Here is a 15440-nt window from a genome sequence, read left to right on the forward strand (position 1 = left end):
GGTCACGGCAGCGATGACATGGTTACGGCAGCGATGACACGGTCACTGCAGCGATGGCATGGTTACGGCAGCGATGACACGGTCACGGCAGCGATGACACGGTCACGGCAGCGATGACATGGTCACAAGTAGTGATTATTATCCACTCTACATCGCTCCTTAACCCACTCTACATCGCCCCTTTATCCACTCTACATCGCCCCTTACCCACTCTACATCGCCCCTTTATCCACTCTACATCGCTCCCTAATCCACTCTACATCCCTTGAATCACCTCGCCATAATACGGCTATGACCTTTTTAAACCATAACAATAACTTGTGGCTTGTCACCCTTCACTTCCCCTCTTCCACCTCTTGCCACTGCCATGTCCCATCATGTTCACCCTAACTCCAAATCTCTCGAATTACTTCGTCTTATTAACGCTATGACCTTTATAAATCCTTATAATAACTTGTTGATGGTGACCATTCTCTTACTGAGGATGCCAGGAAAAAGCAGTTGAATGGTATCAATGATAGCCGTATTCAACTTGGTGAATTGGCTGGGCAGCTTGGCGGATTTGTTGGTCAAAGTGAGAGTGTTAAGAAAGCCGTTGTGAATGCTATTATCGCTAAAATTAACAGTAATGAAGAGCTTAAACATCTTTACTCTTCTCTTGTTACTAACCTTTCTGAGTCTGTCAAGTCTGCTGGCCAGGCTGATGACACCGGAAAAATTAGTGAGCTAAAAAGTAAAATTACCACTGAAATTAAGCTTACTGAAGAGACAATGAAGAAGCTTAAACCTTCTGTAATTAACTCTCCTTCTTCCCCCTCTCCCTCTGCTGAGTCAGACAAATTGCACTCCAAGTTGCAGGCTTTGGAGAAAGTGGAGAAGCTTTGTGAAAATTATGAGAAACTTAAAACTTCTGATAATAACCCAAAAAATCTCTTAGATAATTTATGTGACGGCCTCGAAACCTTCCTCGGCTTCAACTCTGCTTCCAAAGGCTACGATGGCACTGGGATAGTGTACTCCGACTTGGATAGGCTGTGTGACGGGGTGATGGGATTTTTGAGTGGAGTGCTTGGTGCGGTGAAAAACGAAAATGAAGTGACAACTTATGATAATTACATAACTTCAACTAATATTAATAGTGTAGTTAGCAAAATACATGACTGTATTGGTAAGGGGCCGGAGGCCTTCAAGGAGGCAATGGCCGACGTGATTTTTTGGCTGCGTAAGTATAATTTTGTTTTGCAGGAAAAAACAAGCGAGTTAACTGCTGAAATAAGTAAGTTTATGAATTCCAAAATTGGTTATGACTATATTAAACGTGTTTCAGGTAGCTCGACGAAGAGCCTTCGAGAACAGCTGTCTGACTGGACCAATGTGGTCGGCGAGATTCAACGAGACCTAACAAAAATTGAAACCGAAAATATTAATGCGTTAGATAAGACACTTAGAAATAATATCATGCATAAATTCGAGCCTGTTAAAACGTCGGTTCAATTGCTGCTTGAGTCCGCCCAAAATGATGCATTGGTGAAGCAGGCGACCAAGGTAGATGCTGAATTGGAGAAGCAGGAAAAAGAAATTAAGAAAGAGATACTTAGGCAATCTATATCAATTACAGACACCTTTAAAGAGGGATTTCAAGAAGTATTTAGGAATATACGACATCTTAGTGATGTGGAAAAAACGCAATTTGGGAGCATTAAAAATAGATTGGAGGAGGCGCAGAAGTTTTTGAATACTAAATTTGACTATGAATACAAAAGTCATGTTATTGGTAAGTTTGAAGATATAAAAACGGTAGTTAAAAACGTACATGCCATGTTATCTGTACAAAAACAAGGACTTGAGAAGTTAGTTGCATACGCTTGGCAGCACTTTGAACAACTTAAAATTAATACCATTAAAAAAGAGCCGGGCAACGGGGAGGACAATAGCATAGGAAAGAAATGGGAAGAGCTACAAACGCAGATTATATCAATAGTTGGTGATATTAATGGGACTGGTGCAGGGCACAACAAAAACCATCCAAGCCATGATGGTCTTGAAGGTATCCAAACTAGAACGAAGGAGTGGGCTGAAGGATTTACGCATTTTGAGAATGTAGTGGAGAAATGGGTAGCAGAGATATTAAATGATGGTAAGGGGATGGTAATCGATAAGGTTAATAAATATTATGGTAATATAACAGAAAATGATAAGACTGCGATTTCACGCGTATTTAAGGAACAGCTTAATGCAAAGGTCATAAAAACAAATGGACCGCTCACAGTGCGAGTCATGGAAGGTCGCGACAGCATTCAGCAAAATATTAACGCTGTCCAATCCTCTTGCGATAAGTTTGCCAAAGTGCTTCATGAGAAGATCAAGGCGCACGACACGCTAGTCGACATTGCAAAAAGCATTTTGGAGGCGATTAACTTACAAGTGAAAACAACCACTAAAACAAATGACGCACGCGATATATCGGATGCTATTCGTTCCACTCTGGAACAACTCGTGGGAATGTCTAGGAGTGCATCCCTCGAGATCAAATCTGTAACTGCCGAAAATAGCACTTATAGCCTTGGAAAACGCGTCGATGAGGCGTTAAAAGAGATTGATAATATCCGAAAGGAATTCGTAGCTGGTGGAGAAGGGCGTAACGGCAAATTTATAACCGCGGCATTGATAACGGTGAATGACAAAATACGTCTACTTGAACCTATATTGAAAAATGAAGCTACAGGCTCTTTGCGTGCTACTGCGAACGCGGTTGAAACTATTGTCACGGAGCTTCAAGAATTTACGAAAACGAAAAATACAAATGGCAGCATTGAACAAAAAAAGCAAGCGGTCGTCGACAAAATGGCAGATTTGAAATCCCAGATTCAATCGCATATCAGTGTCATTCTTAAGGCTGTCGTTGATGCAGATGCGTATTTGGAAGCAGTCATCAATGACATCCAAGATGCATTAACTGAAGCTGATATAAAGGCCAACCAAGCTGTCAACCAACTGAAGGAAGAACTGACAGAGAAGGTGGATAAGGCATTTCACATCATAAACATTGAAGTAAAATCCCTATTTGCCAAAGAAAGAACCGCCCACCTCTCCGCCCTCAAGACCCTCGTCACCAGGCAGCTCAAGATCATCACCTGCACCGTCAACAAAAACCTCAACACCGGCCTGAAAGGCTTCCTCAAGACGCTGAGCGGGGATTATGTCGACATTTATTTGGCTGGTTATAAGGAGCGTCCGAAGCATCTCCCTCCTAAAGCTCAGAAGACCAATCCGCTCGACGAAGTGAAGACCGCTCTTGAAAGAGGTGAACATGGAGACAAAGTTGCAACGCTGTCCTCCACATTCAAGCACTATTCTGAACACATCTTCGATTACCTCGATAAGGACCTCAAACATAATTTCGCCTCCCAGCCTCAGGTCATCGGCCAGTATGACCAGACTGTCTCCACCATCCGCTCGAACCTCACCGATCTCCTCACCCACATCAGCGCTCACAAACACTTCGACCACCAGGTTCCCGAGATGCTCGAAACGCTCAAGACATCCCTCACCTCCTTCAAGTCCTCGCACTTCGGCAACGCATCCTACCCCGTGCTCGACGCCTTTCCCCGAAGCCTGGAGCAGTTCGTCGGGGAGCTGGAGAGGATGTACGTTAGCAGGTATGATGGGCATAAGCAGAAGGTTAATATGGGTAAATTGGTTATTAGTGATGGTGATAAAGGTGAAAAATTAACGGATGACGGCAGAAATTTGTCGAAGGTATTTTTGACGATTTTGGTGACTTTGAAAGCCGGGTTAGACGAGTTAAAGCAGAATGCTCCAAACGCCTGGAGAGGAAGACAAATTTATTTGCAAGACAGTAACGAAGATGAAAACTCATTTGGTCAATTTTTGAACAAGTGCGGTTACAAAGTTTCCAAGTCGCATGATTCCCATGAAGGTCACCTGAGGAATAAGGAGCAGTGCAAAGGTCAATATATCCACGACGGTCTTCTTGTAGGCGATAAGCAGCATATTTATCACTCAGATAAAAACGGTAAACGTGCACTCGAGATACTTTTCGACTATTTGGAGACATACAACGACTTATGCCATCTCTCAACATTAACCTCCAAGAGACAGCCATGCTCCGTGTACGAGATGCTCGCTTGGCTCTCGGGACTAACGCACAATCCGGTACACCAAAGTAAGCTAAGCGTAGCCATCATGAACGTTTTGGAAGAGCTATACAAAAGAGGTAGAGAAGATGAGGGAGAACATGGCGACGTATTAGCAGTAGAACGACAAGCAGACGGAGGGGAGTTCAAAGTGTCATTGGTTGATGCACGCTCCGTATCCCTGGAAGCCTACCCACGTGACGTATCATATGATGAACTGTGGGCAGCCGTGACGCATATATGTTCGACTTCATATGACGTCCTTTGCGCAATTGCCGGTCACGGCGACGAATTCACGACATACGCTGTGGACTATTCCAACAATCACATGAAATTCAATTACCCCCAAAACGGGGAAGATTGTCTCGATATGCTCCTTGACATCCTTCGTCGAATGTTGCCAACATTACAATATTTGTATAGTCAGTGCAGGCTCAGCAATGGGCTCAACGGTTGGCAAGCGTGCAAGTACGGCAAGGATATCATGACAGCCAAATGGCCATGCAAAGTTCATCCATCCGACGAACCAGATAATAAATCAAACTGCCAAGCAAAGTGTAAACCAACGTGCCAAGCAAAGTGCGAAGTAACGTGCCAAGTAGATTGCCAACCAACATCGCCATTGATGAGTTACCTGAACGACTGCTTGCCGGGTCATTTACCTCATCAACTTACTAAAATTGGATGTAAGTACGAGTGTTCCAATTGCTCAACTTCTAAAAAGGGTAAGCCTTGCCTGACGCCTCTTGGATTCAAAGGTTTCTCCGGATCCACACGTATGGGTAAGGACATATGTGAAGTGCTGACCAAATTCATCAACATCAAGCATCTTACGGGTCTATTCACGCTGATTCCCAAGCCGCCTTCCACGTTGCCAGAGCACTTCGGTTTTACCTTGGCGCTGGCGATTGGTATTAATGCAACATCTAGAACTAATAATTACGATCCTCATGCGTTTAGAGGCGTGTTTGCCGCATCCATCTACGAGCAAACTATTAACCTCTGTACCGACCAATCCACATTGACCAATGCGTTAACCGACGCATATGGGTCGCCGTCTCCAACACATGGCGTATGCGAACATGCCCACGTTAGAAATCTCACGGCGTCCGATAGCTGCAAAGGGAAGACCAATTTGGAACTCGAATGCGCTCCGTACCTTGCCAATTTATCTGTCGACTGTTATCGATACCTCGGTAAAAAGCATTCCAACCTCTACTTGTCATGGGCTGTCTACCTCCCTTGGAGCTTTTGGACGAATCTTAAAAATCTATATGACGCGTTTTGCAACATTTACTGTCAAGACTGGGGCTGTCGTGGTTGCTTAAGAGGCGACAAGTGCAAACGTGGAGAACATGGATCAATAAGTGACGCTTCCAAACAACCTAATTGCCAATGCCACTCCATTGTTGACTGCAGAGGCGTCGCTCCAACTTTGTACAGTTATGGCTTTTCCTTCGGTGACCCATCGAAATTGCAGAACGAGCATTATCCAAACACATGTGCCGACTTCCGCAAGCAATTGAAAAATGTATTGAAGTCGGAATACTTCACAAAATTATTTGAAGAGTGTGACAAATTCTTATTCACCATCAGAGAGCCCTTCATCTGGCTCAACGTCGCCCTCTGGCTCCTCTCCTTCCTCTACCTCCTCCACATCATGGTCATCCGCCTCGACCTGCTCCACATCAAATCGCATTTGCACTCACCATCATCACATCGCATAGCTGCCCAATCACTACTCGCCGCGGCACGTGTTAACAAACTGGGCAGGGTGTTTTACCTGCAACCTTAATCGTACTCACGTGTTCACTATCTACACTCACCTAGCATCACCTACTCACCTAACTTATGAATTGTGCTTTAAGCTGTTGCATCACTCCTTAATCGTTGTATGTTATTGTGTAGTACTTAACTAAAGTGCTGACCAAGGTGCTGACCAATGTGCTGACCAATGCCATGACCAACGTGGTGACCAACGTGTTGACCAATGTGCTGACCAATGCCATGACCAACGTGGTGACCAAGATGCTTCCCAAAGTGCTGACCAACGTGTTGACCAATGCCATGACCAAGGTGGTAACCTATGTGCTGACCAAAGTGGTGACCAATGCCATGACCAAAGTGGTGACCAATGTGCTGACCAAAGTGGTGACCAAAGTGGTGACCAATGTGCTGACCAACCTGGTGACCAAAGTGGTGACCAATGCCATGAACAATGTGCTGACCAAGGTGCTGCCCAAAGTGCTGAGCAAGGTGCTGACCGAAGTGCTGACCAAAGTGTTGACCAATGCCATGACCAAAGTGGTGACCTACCACCTGCCCAAAGTGTTGACCAACGTGTTGACCAATGCCACGACCAACGTGGTGACCAACGTGCTGACCAATGTGTTGACCAAAGTGCTGACCAATGCCATGACCAAGCACCTGACCAAGTTGATGGTCACGGCAGCGATGACATGGTCACGGCAGCGATGAGATGGTTACGGAAGCGATGACATGGTTACGGCAGCGATGACATGGTCACGGCAGCGATGACATCAACACGGCAGCGATGACATGGTCACGGCAGCGATGACATGGTGAGCTAAGTGGTGATTATTATCCACTCTACATCGCCCTTTAACCCACTCTACATCGCTCCCTAACCCACTCCACATCGCCCCTTTACCCACTCTACATCGCCCCTTTATCCACTCCACATCCCTTGAATCACCTCGTCTTATTACCGCTATGACCTCTGTTAACCATAGCAATAACTTGTGCCTTGTCACCCTTCACTTCCCTTCTTCCACCTCTTGCCACTGCCATGTCCCATCATGTTCACCCTAAGTCCAAATCTCTCGAATTACTTCGTCTTATTAACGCTATGACCTCCATAAATCATTATAATAACTTGTTGATGGTGACCATTCTCTTACTGAGGATGCCAGGAAAAAGCAGTTGAATGGTATCAATGATAGCCGTATTCAACTTGGTGAATTGGCTGGGCAGCTTGGCGGATTTGTTGGTCAAAGTGAGAGTGTTAAGAAAGCCGTTGTGAATGCTATTATCGCTAAAATTAACAGTAATGAAGAGCTTAAACATCTTTACTCTTCTCTTGTTACTAACCTTTCTGAGTCTGTCAAGTCTGCTGGCCAGGCTGATGACACCGGAAAAATTAGTGAGCTAAAAAGTAAAATTACCACTGAAATTAAGCTTACTGAAGAGACAATGAAGAAGCTTAAACCTTCTGTAATTAACTCTCCTTCTTCCCCCTCTCCCTCTGCTGAGTCAGACAAATTGCACTCCAAGTTGCAGGCTTTGGAGAAAGTGGAGAAGCTTTGTGAAAATTATGAGAAACTTAAAACTTCTGATAATAACCCAAAAAATCTCTTAGATAATTTATGTGACGGCCTCGAAACCTTCCTCGGCTTCAACTCTGCTTCCAAAGGCTACGATGGCACTGGGATAGTGTACTCCGACTTGGATAGGCTGTGTGACGGGGTGATGGGATTTTTGAGTGGAGTGCTTGGTGCGGTGAAAAACGAAAATGAAGTGACAACTTATGATAATTACATAACTTCAACTAATATTAATAGTGTAGTTAGCAAAATACATGACTGTATTGGTAAGGGGCCGGAGGCCTTCAAGGAGGCAATGGCCGACGTGATTTTTTGGCTGCGTAAGTATAATTTTGTTTTGCAGGAAAAAACAAGCGAGTTAACTGCTGAAATAAGTAAGTTTATGAATTCCAAAATTGGTTATGACTATATTAAACGTGTTTCAGGTAGCTCGACGAAGAGCCTTCGAGAACAGCTGTCTGACTGGACCAATGTGGTCGGCGAGATTCAACGAGACCTAACAAAAATTGAAACCGAAAATATTAATGCGTTAGATAAGACACTTAGAAATAATATCATGCATAAATTCGAGCCTGTTAAAACGTCGGTTCAATTGCTGCTTGAGTCCGCCCAAAATGATGCATTGGTGAAGCAGGCGACCAAGGTAGATGCTGAATTGGAGAAGCAGGAAAAAGAAATTAAGAAAGAGATACTTAGGCAATCTATATCAATTACAGACACCTTTAAAGAGGGATTTCAAGAAGTATTTAGGAATATACGACATCTTAGTGATGTGGAAAAAACGCAATTTGGGAGCATTAAAAATAGATTGGAGGAGGCGCAGAAGTTTTTGAATACTAAATTTGACTATGAATACAAAAGTCATGTTATTGGTAAGTTTGAAGATATAAAAACGGTAGTTAAAAACGTACATGCCATGTTATCTGTACAAAAACAAGGACTTGAGAAGTTAGTTGCATACGCTTGGCAGCACTTTGAACAACTTAAAATTAATACCATTAAAAAAGAGCCGGGCAACGGGGAGGACAATAGCATAGGAAAGAAATGGGAAGAGCTACAAACGCAGATTATATCAATAGTTGGTGATATTAATGGGACTGGTGCAGGGCACAACAAAAACCATCCAAGCCATGATGGTCTTGAAGGTATCCAAACTAGAACGAAGGAGTGGGCTGAAGGATTTACGCATTTTGAGAATGTAGTGGAGAAATGGGTAGCAGAGATATTAAATGATGGTAAGGGGATGGTAATCGATAAGGTTAATAAATATTATGGTAATATAACAGAAAATGATAAGACTGCGATTTCACGCGTATTTAAGGAACAGCTTAATGCAAAGGTCATAAAAACAAATGGACCGCTCACAGTGCGAGTCATGGAAGGTCGCGACAGCATTCAGCAAAATATTAACGCTGTCCAATCCTCTTGCGATAAGTTTGCCAAAGTGCTTCATGAGAAGATCAAGGCGCACGACACGCTAGTCGACATTGCAAAAAGCATTTTGGAGGCGATTAACTTACAAGTGAAAACAACCACTAAAACAAATGACGCACGCGATATATCGGATGCTATTCGTTCCACTCTGGAACAACTCGTGGGAATGTCTAGGAGTGCATCCCTCGAGATCAAATCTGTAACTGCCGAAAATAGCACTTATAGCCTTGGAAAACGCGTCGATGAGGCGTTAAAAGAGATTGATAATATCCGAAAGGAATTCGTAGCTGGTGGAGAAGGGCGTAACGGCAAATTTATAACCGCGGCATTGATAACGGTGAATGACAAAATACGTCTACTTGAACCTATATTGAAAAATGAAGCTACAGGCTCTTTGCGTGCTACTGCGAACGCGGTTGAAACTATTGTCACGGAGCTTCAAGAATTTACGAAAACGAAAAATACAAATGGCAGCATTGAACAAAAAAAGCAAGCGGTCGTCGACAAAATGGCAGATTTGAAATCCCAGATTCAATCGCATATCAGTGTCATTCTTAAGGCTGTCGTTGATGCAGATGCGTATTTGGAAGCAGTCATCAATGACATCCAAGATGCATTAACTGAAGCTGATATAAAGGCCAACCAAGCTGTCAACCAACTGAAGGAAGAACTGACAGAGAAGGTGGATAAGGCATTTCACATCATAAACATTGAAGTAAAATCCCTATTTGCCAAAGAAAGAACCGCCCACCTCTCCGCCCTCAAGACCCTCGTCACCAGGCAGCTCAAGATCATCACCTGCACCGTCAACAAAAACCTCAACACCGGCCTGAAAGGCTTCCTCAAGACGCTGAGCGGGGATTATGTCGACATTTATTTGGCTGGTTATAAGGAGCGTCCGAAGCATCTCCCTCCTAAAGCTCAGAAGACCAATCCGCTCGACGAAGTGAAGACCGCTCTTGAAAGAGGTGAACATGGAGACAAAGTTGCAACGCTGTCCTCCACATTCAAGCACTATTCTGAACACATCTTCGATTACCTCGATAAGGACCTCAAACATAATTTCGCCTCCCAGCCTCAGGTCATCGGCCAGTATGACCAGACTGTCTCCACCATCCGCTCGAACCTCACCGATCTCCTCACCCACATCAGCGCTCACAAACACTTCGACCACCAGGTTCCCGAGATGCTCGAAACGCTCAAGACATCCCTCACCTCCTTCAAGTCCTCGCACTTCGGCAACGCATCCTACCCCGTGCTCGACGCCTTTCCCCGAAGCCTGGAGCAGTTCGTCGGGGAGCTGGAGAGGATGTACGTTAGCAGGTATGATGGGCATAAGCAGAAGGTTAATATGGGTAAATTGGTTATTAGTGATGGTGATAAAGGTGAAAAATTAACGGATGACGGCAGAAATTTGTCGAAGGTATTTTTGACGATTTTGGTGACTTTGAAAGCCGGGTTAGACGAGTTAAAGCAGAATGCTCCAAACGCCTGGAGAGGAAGACAAATTTATTTGCAAGACAGTAACGAAGATGAAAACTCATTTGGTCAATTTTTGAACAAGTGCGGTTACAAAGTTTCCAAGTCGCATGATTCCCATGAAGGTCACCTGAGGAATAAGGAGCAGTGCAAAGGTCAATATATCCACGACGGTCTTCTTGTAGGCGATAAGCAGCATATTTATCACTCAGATAAAAACGGTAAACGTGCACTCGAGATACTTTTCGACTATTTGGAGACATACAACGACTTATGCCATCTCTCAACATTAACCTCCAAGAGACAGCCATGCTCCGTGTACGAGATGCTCGCTTGGCTCTCGGGACTAACGCACAATCCGGTACACCAAAGTAAGCTAAGCGTAGCCATCATGAACGTTTTGGAAGAGCTATACAAAAGAGGTAGAGAAGATGAGGGAGAACATGGCGACGTATTAGCAGTAGAACGACAAGCAGACGGAGGGGAGTTCAAAGTGTCATTGGTTGATGCACGCTCCGTATCCCTGGAAGCCTACCCACGTGACGTATCATATGATGAACTGTGGGCAGCCGTGACGCATATATGTTCGACTTCATATGACGTCCTTTGCGCAATTGCCGGTCACGGCGACGAATTCACGACATACGCTGTGGACTATTCCAACAATCACATGAAATTCAATTACCCCCAAAACGGGGAAGATTGTCTCGATATGCTCCTTGACATCCTTCGTCGAATGTTGCCAACATTACAATATTTGTATAGTCAGTGCAGGCTCAGCAATGGGCTCAACGGTTGGCAAGCGTGCAAGTACGGCAAGGATATCATGACAGCCAAATGGCCATGCAAAGTTCATCCATCCGACGAACCAGATAATAAATCAAACTGCCAAGCAAAGTGTAAACCAACGTGCCAAGCAAAGTGCGAAGTAACGTGCCAAGTAGATTGCCAACCAACATCGCCATTGATGAGTTACCTGAACGACTGCTTGCCGGGTCATTTACCTCATCAACTTACTAAAATTGGATGTAAGTACGAGTGTTCCAATTGCTCAACTTCTAAAAAGGGTAAGCCTTGCCTGACGCCTCTTGGATTCAAAGGTTTCTCCGGATCCACACGTATGGGTAAGGACATATGTGAAGTGCTGACCAAATTCATCAACATCAAGCATCTTACGGGTCTATTCACGCTGATTCCCAAGCCGCCTTCCACGTTGCCAGAGCACTTCGGTTTTACCTTGGCGCTGGCGATTGGTATTAATGCAACATCTAGAACTAATAATTACGATCCTCATGCGTTTAGAGGCGTGTTTGCCGCATCCATCTACGAGCAAACTATTAACCTCTGTACCGACCAATCCACATTGACCAATGCGTTAACCGACGCATATGGGTCGCCGTCTCCAACACATGGCGTATGCGAACATGCCCACGTTAGAAATCTCACGGCGTCCGATAGCTGCAAAGGGAAGACCAATTTGGAACTCGAATGCGCTCCGTACCTTGCCAATTTATCTGTCGACTGTTATCGATACCTCGGTAAAAAGCATTCCAACCTCTACTTGTCATGGGCTGTCTACCTCCCTTGGAGCTTTTGGACGAATCTTAAAAATCTATATGACGCGTTTTGCAACATTTACTGTCAAGACTGGGGCTGTCGTGGTTGCTTAAGAGGCGACAAGTGCAAACGTGGAGAACATGGATCAATAAGTGACGCTTCCAAACAACCTAATTGCCAATGCCACTCCATTGTTGACTGCAGAGGCGTCGCTCCAACTTTGTACAGTTATGGCTTTTCCTTCGGTGACCCATCGAAATTGCAGAACGAGCATTATCCAAACACATGTGCCGACTTCCGCAAGCAATTGAAAAATGTATTGAAGTCGGAATACTTCACAAAATTATTTGAAGAGTGTGACAAATTCTTATTCACCATCAGAGAGCCCTTCATCTGGCTCAACGTCGCCCTCTGGCTCCTCTCCTTCCTCTACCTCCTCCACATCATGGTCATCCGCCTCGACCTGCTCCACATCAAATCGCATTTGCACTCACCATCATCACATCGCATCGCCACGCAATCACTACTCGCCGCTGCACGTGTTAAAGCACTCAACAAAGTGCTGTACCTGCAACCTTGATAGACCACCTCACCACCACTCACCTAACTCACTACCTAGCAACCCACCGCCTAACCTAATACTCACCCAAATATATTACGTAATTCCTACTCAGCAATTGGCAGTTAATGTAGTTCATGCAATTATAGGTTCTTGTTTTGCGATATAGAGTTGTGAGCTACAGGTGAAATGTGCCCACGCCCTCCCATGGCTTTAGTGGGTAGTGATGTCGGGTTATAAGTCATCAACCTACGCTGCTTAAGCGTGTTGTGATAAGTGAACGTGAAGCGTATGAAACGTGACTGTGTTGAACGTTAGCTATCATGTGCGATGTTAGGCAATGAATGTAGCTGCGGTTACCCTATGTGATGGCCAGTGGGCGGCGTAGCTATGTGACATTGATGGCAACGGTGTAAATGAGAAGCACGTTAATCAAGTGATGTGGCTCAGTTAGGCACTAATGATGACACAAAGGTGATGATATTTATAAGCGGAATTGGCAACGTCGGATGGACTGCAATGGATCAAATTGCCTTATCAAATGACACCGGGTGACCTGCATGCCACGGCGAGGATACCAGCCACGTGCTCTACCTCGGTAGTACTTCAGCTTTGGCAGCTGCATAGTTGTGATGTAATTGGATGTAAGTTTTATGGCGGTTAGCCGGGTGGCTGTGGAACTTATGGAAGACGGCAGTGTCCTTGGCTGAGGTACGTGGTTCATGGTTGCAGTTGGTGAGTGCTGCTTGAGTGATTGATATGTTTGCAGGTTGAGTGGACTGGGAGCGGCAGTGGTACGTGTTGCAGTTGGTGAGTGCTGCTTGAGTGATTGATATGTTTGCAGATTGAGGGGACTGGGAGGGAGAGGGGAAGATGGGGAGCGGGGATCCGTGTATATGTGGTACGGGATGTCGAATGGGTCGATCATGTGTTTGTTGTCCGTGGTGTTGCGCAACATGTAAGAGTGTCTATTGCGGTGAGTGTTGGGGATATTACGGATTGCGCAAACAAGGCAAGCAGCTTGACAAGTGCGGAACATCGCAATGTAAGATTAAATGCATTGATGTTTACAATTGTCAATGTAAATGTTGCAGAAAAAAATGTGATGATAAGGATGCCACCTGCAAGCCCCTTCCTCCCCCGCCTCCCGTTGCCGCCACGCTTTCTTCCACCGGTGCACAAGTACACTCTGCTCCTTCCGGTGCTCAGCATCTTCAAGCCACCGAAGAGCAATCGAGGAATCTCGAAGCTCAGACCCATGATGAATACACTTCTCCATCTTTCACCCCTGACCCCCAAGCCATCGCCGCCGTCATCGTTGCCATCATCGTCGCCATCATCCTGCTCGACCTATGCATCTTCCGCTTTCCGGTGGGCCGCAACATCCGCGATTTCCTCGTACGCAAGATACCCTTCTGCATCGCGTTCTACAGCTGATCTCAGCAATTTGTTGGCGCAAAAATCGTAATCCAAATTCCACTGATCACCTAACTGGCAACTGACATCTAATGTGCTAGACAGAGTAATGATTGCGTTGATGACCAATCACATGAGCAGTGAGGTGACCATTTAACCCCCTCCCTTACATCATCGTCCCCGTCGCCCTCATCATCGTCGTCGTCTGCGTCATGGTCTACTTCCGCATCCGGCCCTTCCACAGGGTGCGGTATCTACTGCGCAGCTAATCGCAATAACCTAACTGGCAACTAGCATCTAATGTTCTAGACAGTAATGATTGCGTTGATGGCCAATCACATGAGCAGTGCGGTGACCTAACACCTAAACCTTAATTTGGTCGTTGCGTTGTTACGTTAGTTACCCAACACGTTGAGCTGTAAATTAATTGTGGGACGTGTCTACGTCACCACAACGTACCGGTGCTATCTGAAGCGAAGTGATTAGCCACTGACGTGATCAGATAACGCTTACCGCGCTAGGTGATATCATATGTAGTCTACAGCGTCACTGTTTGGCACGTTAGCTATCAGTTACATTGCTATGGTATGGATGTTACCGGGACTGCGACGTGGTCAGCGTACGGCGTGGTTATGTTACATAGATAGTATCGGTATTGATGAGAAGCGTATCAAGCAAGTTTTGTGGCTCACTCAGGCGCTTATCATGATACCAATGCAACAGCAGTCTTAAGCAGTCGCAACGTCGGATTTTCTGTGATGTATGGAGTTGACTCCACGACTGACACCGATTGGCCTGCATGCCATGGCCAGGATACCGTTCACATGCCTCGACTTGGCACTACTTCACTTGTGATAGCTGCACAGTAGTGAAGTGACTGGCAGCGATTCGGATGGTGGTCATGTGACTGCTACCTTGGCGCCGATGGGAGACAGCCTAAGTGTCCGGGGCTAAGGTTCGTGGTTCATGGTTGTGCAGGTTGATGAGGAGAGGGTGAAGATGACTAGTGAATGTACATGTCGTGATGGTGATAGAAAATGCAGCGACACGGGTTGTATTTGCTGTCTTTTGTGTTGTGACGCATGTACAGGTGATAGTCTAACTTGTTCACCATGTTTAGAGAGGATTTCAGAGAGGCGCATGGCGAATTTGACATGTTCGCTTGAACTATGTCTAAAAGTATGTAAAAACGGGGGGCTTTCCTGTGAATGTGGATGTTGTCAACGCAAAGACATATTTCCTGAAGCGGTTGCCCTTGCATCCACTGCTTCCTCCGATCTCATCGCTCCTGTCATCGTCATTTCCATCATCATCATCATTGCCGTCGTTGTATGCGTTATGTGCGTCTTTCGCATTCGACCATTTCACAGAGTTCGAGATATATTTCGCCTATAAATTCAGTCTGCATCGCATTTTATGATTAGTTACAACATAGTGTTATTGCACTCATATCGCAGTATTATGAATTTACGGCACACTAGTTATCTAGTAACG

The 15440-nt window shown here is 45.2% G+C and overlaps 4 protein-coding genes across 4 annotated transcripts; 3 read left to right on the forward strand and 1 right to left on the reverse strand.

Moving 5' to 3' along the window:
• Nucleotides 1-771: 771 nt before the first annotated feature.
• Nucleotides 772-5952, forward strand: BBBOND_0200070 (hypothetical protein; the record flags this gene model as incomplete). Its single annotated transcript, XM_012911582.1, has 1 exon — nt 772-5952. One exon carries the CDS (start codon nt 772-774, stop codon nt 5950-5952), a length of 5181 nt encoding a protein of 1726 aa, XP_012767036.1.
• Nucleotides 5953-6966: 1014 nt separating this feature from the next.
• Nucleotides 6967-12551, forward strand: BBBOND_0200080 (hypothetical protein; the record flags this gene model as incomplete). Its single annotated transcript, XM_012911583.1, has 2 exons — nt 6967-7062; nt 7083-12551. The coding sequence occupies 2 exons, from the start codon at nt 6967-6969 to the stop codon at nt 12549-12551; spliced, it is 5565 nt and encodes a 1854-aa protein (XP_012767037.1).
• Nucleotides 12552-13403: 852 nt separating this feature from the next.
• On the forward strand, nt 13404-13967 carry BBBOND_0200090 (hypothetical protein; the record flags this gene model as incomplete). The annotated part of the gene is made up of 1 exon (XM_012911584.1): nt 13404-13967. The coding sequence occupies one exon, from the start codon at nt 13404-13406 to the stop codon at nt 13965-13967; it is 564 nt and encodes a 187-aa protein (XP_012767038.1).
• Nucleotides 13968-14896: 929 nt separating this feature from the next.
• On the reverse strand, nt 14897-15088 carry BBBOND_0200100 (hypothetical protein; the record flags this gene model as incomplete). The annotated part of the gene is made up of 1 exon (XM_012911585.1): nt 14897-15088. One exon carries the CDS (start codon nt 15086-15088, stop codon nt 14897-14899), a length of 192 nt encoding a protein of 63 aa, XP_012767039.1.
• Between the last annotated feature and the right edge of the window lie 352 nt (nt 15089-15440).

This window comes from Babesia bigemina, assembly GCF_000981445.1.
Source record: "Babesia bigemina genome assembly Bbig001, chromosome : II".
In the NCBI taxonomy this organism is placed as follows: domain Eukaryota; phylum Apicomplexa; class Aconoidasida; order Piroplasmida; family Babesiidae; genus Babesia; species Babesia bigemina.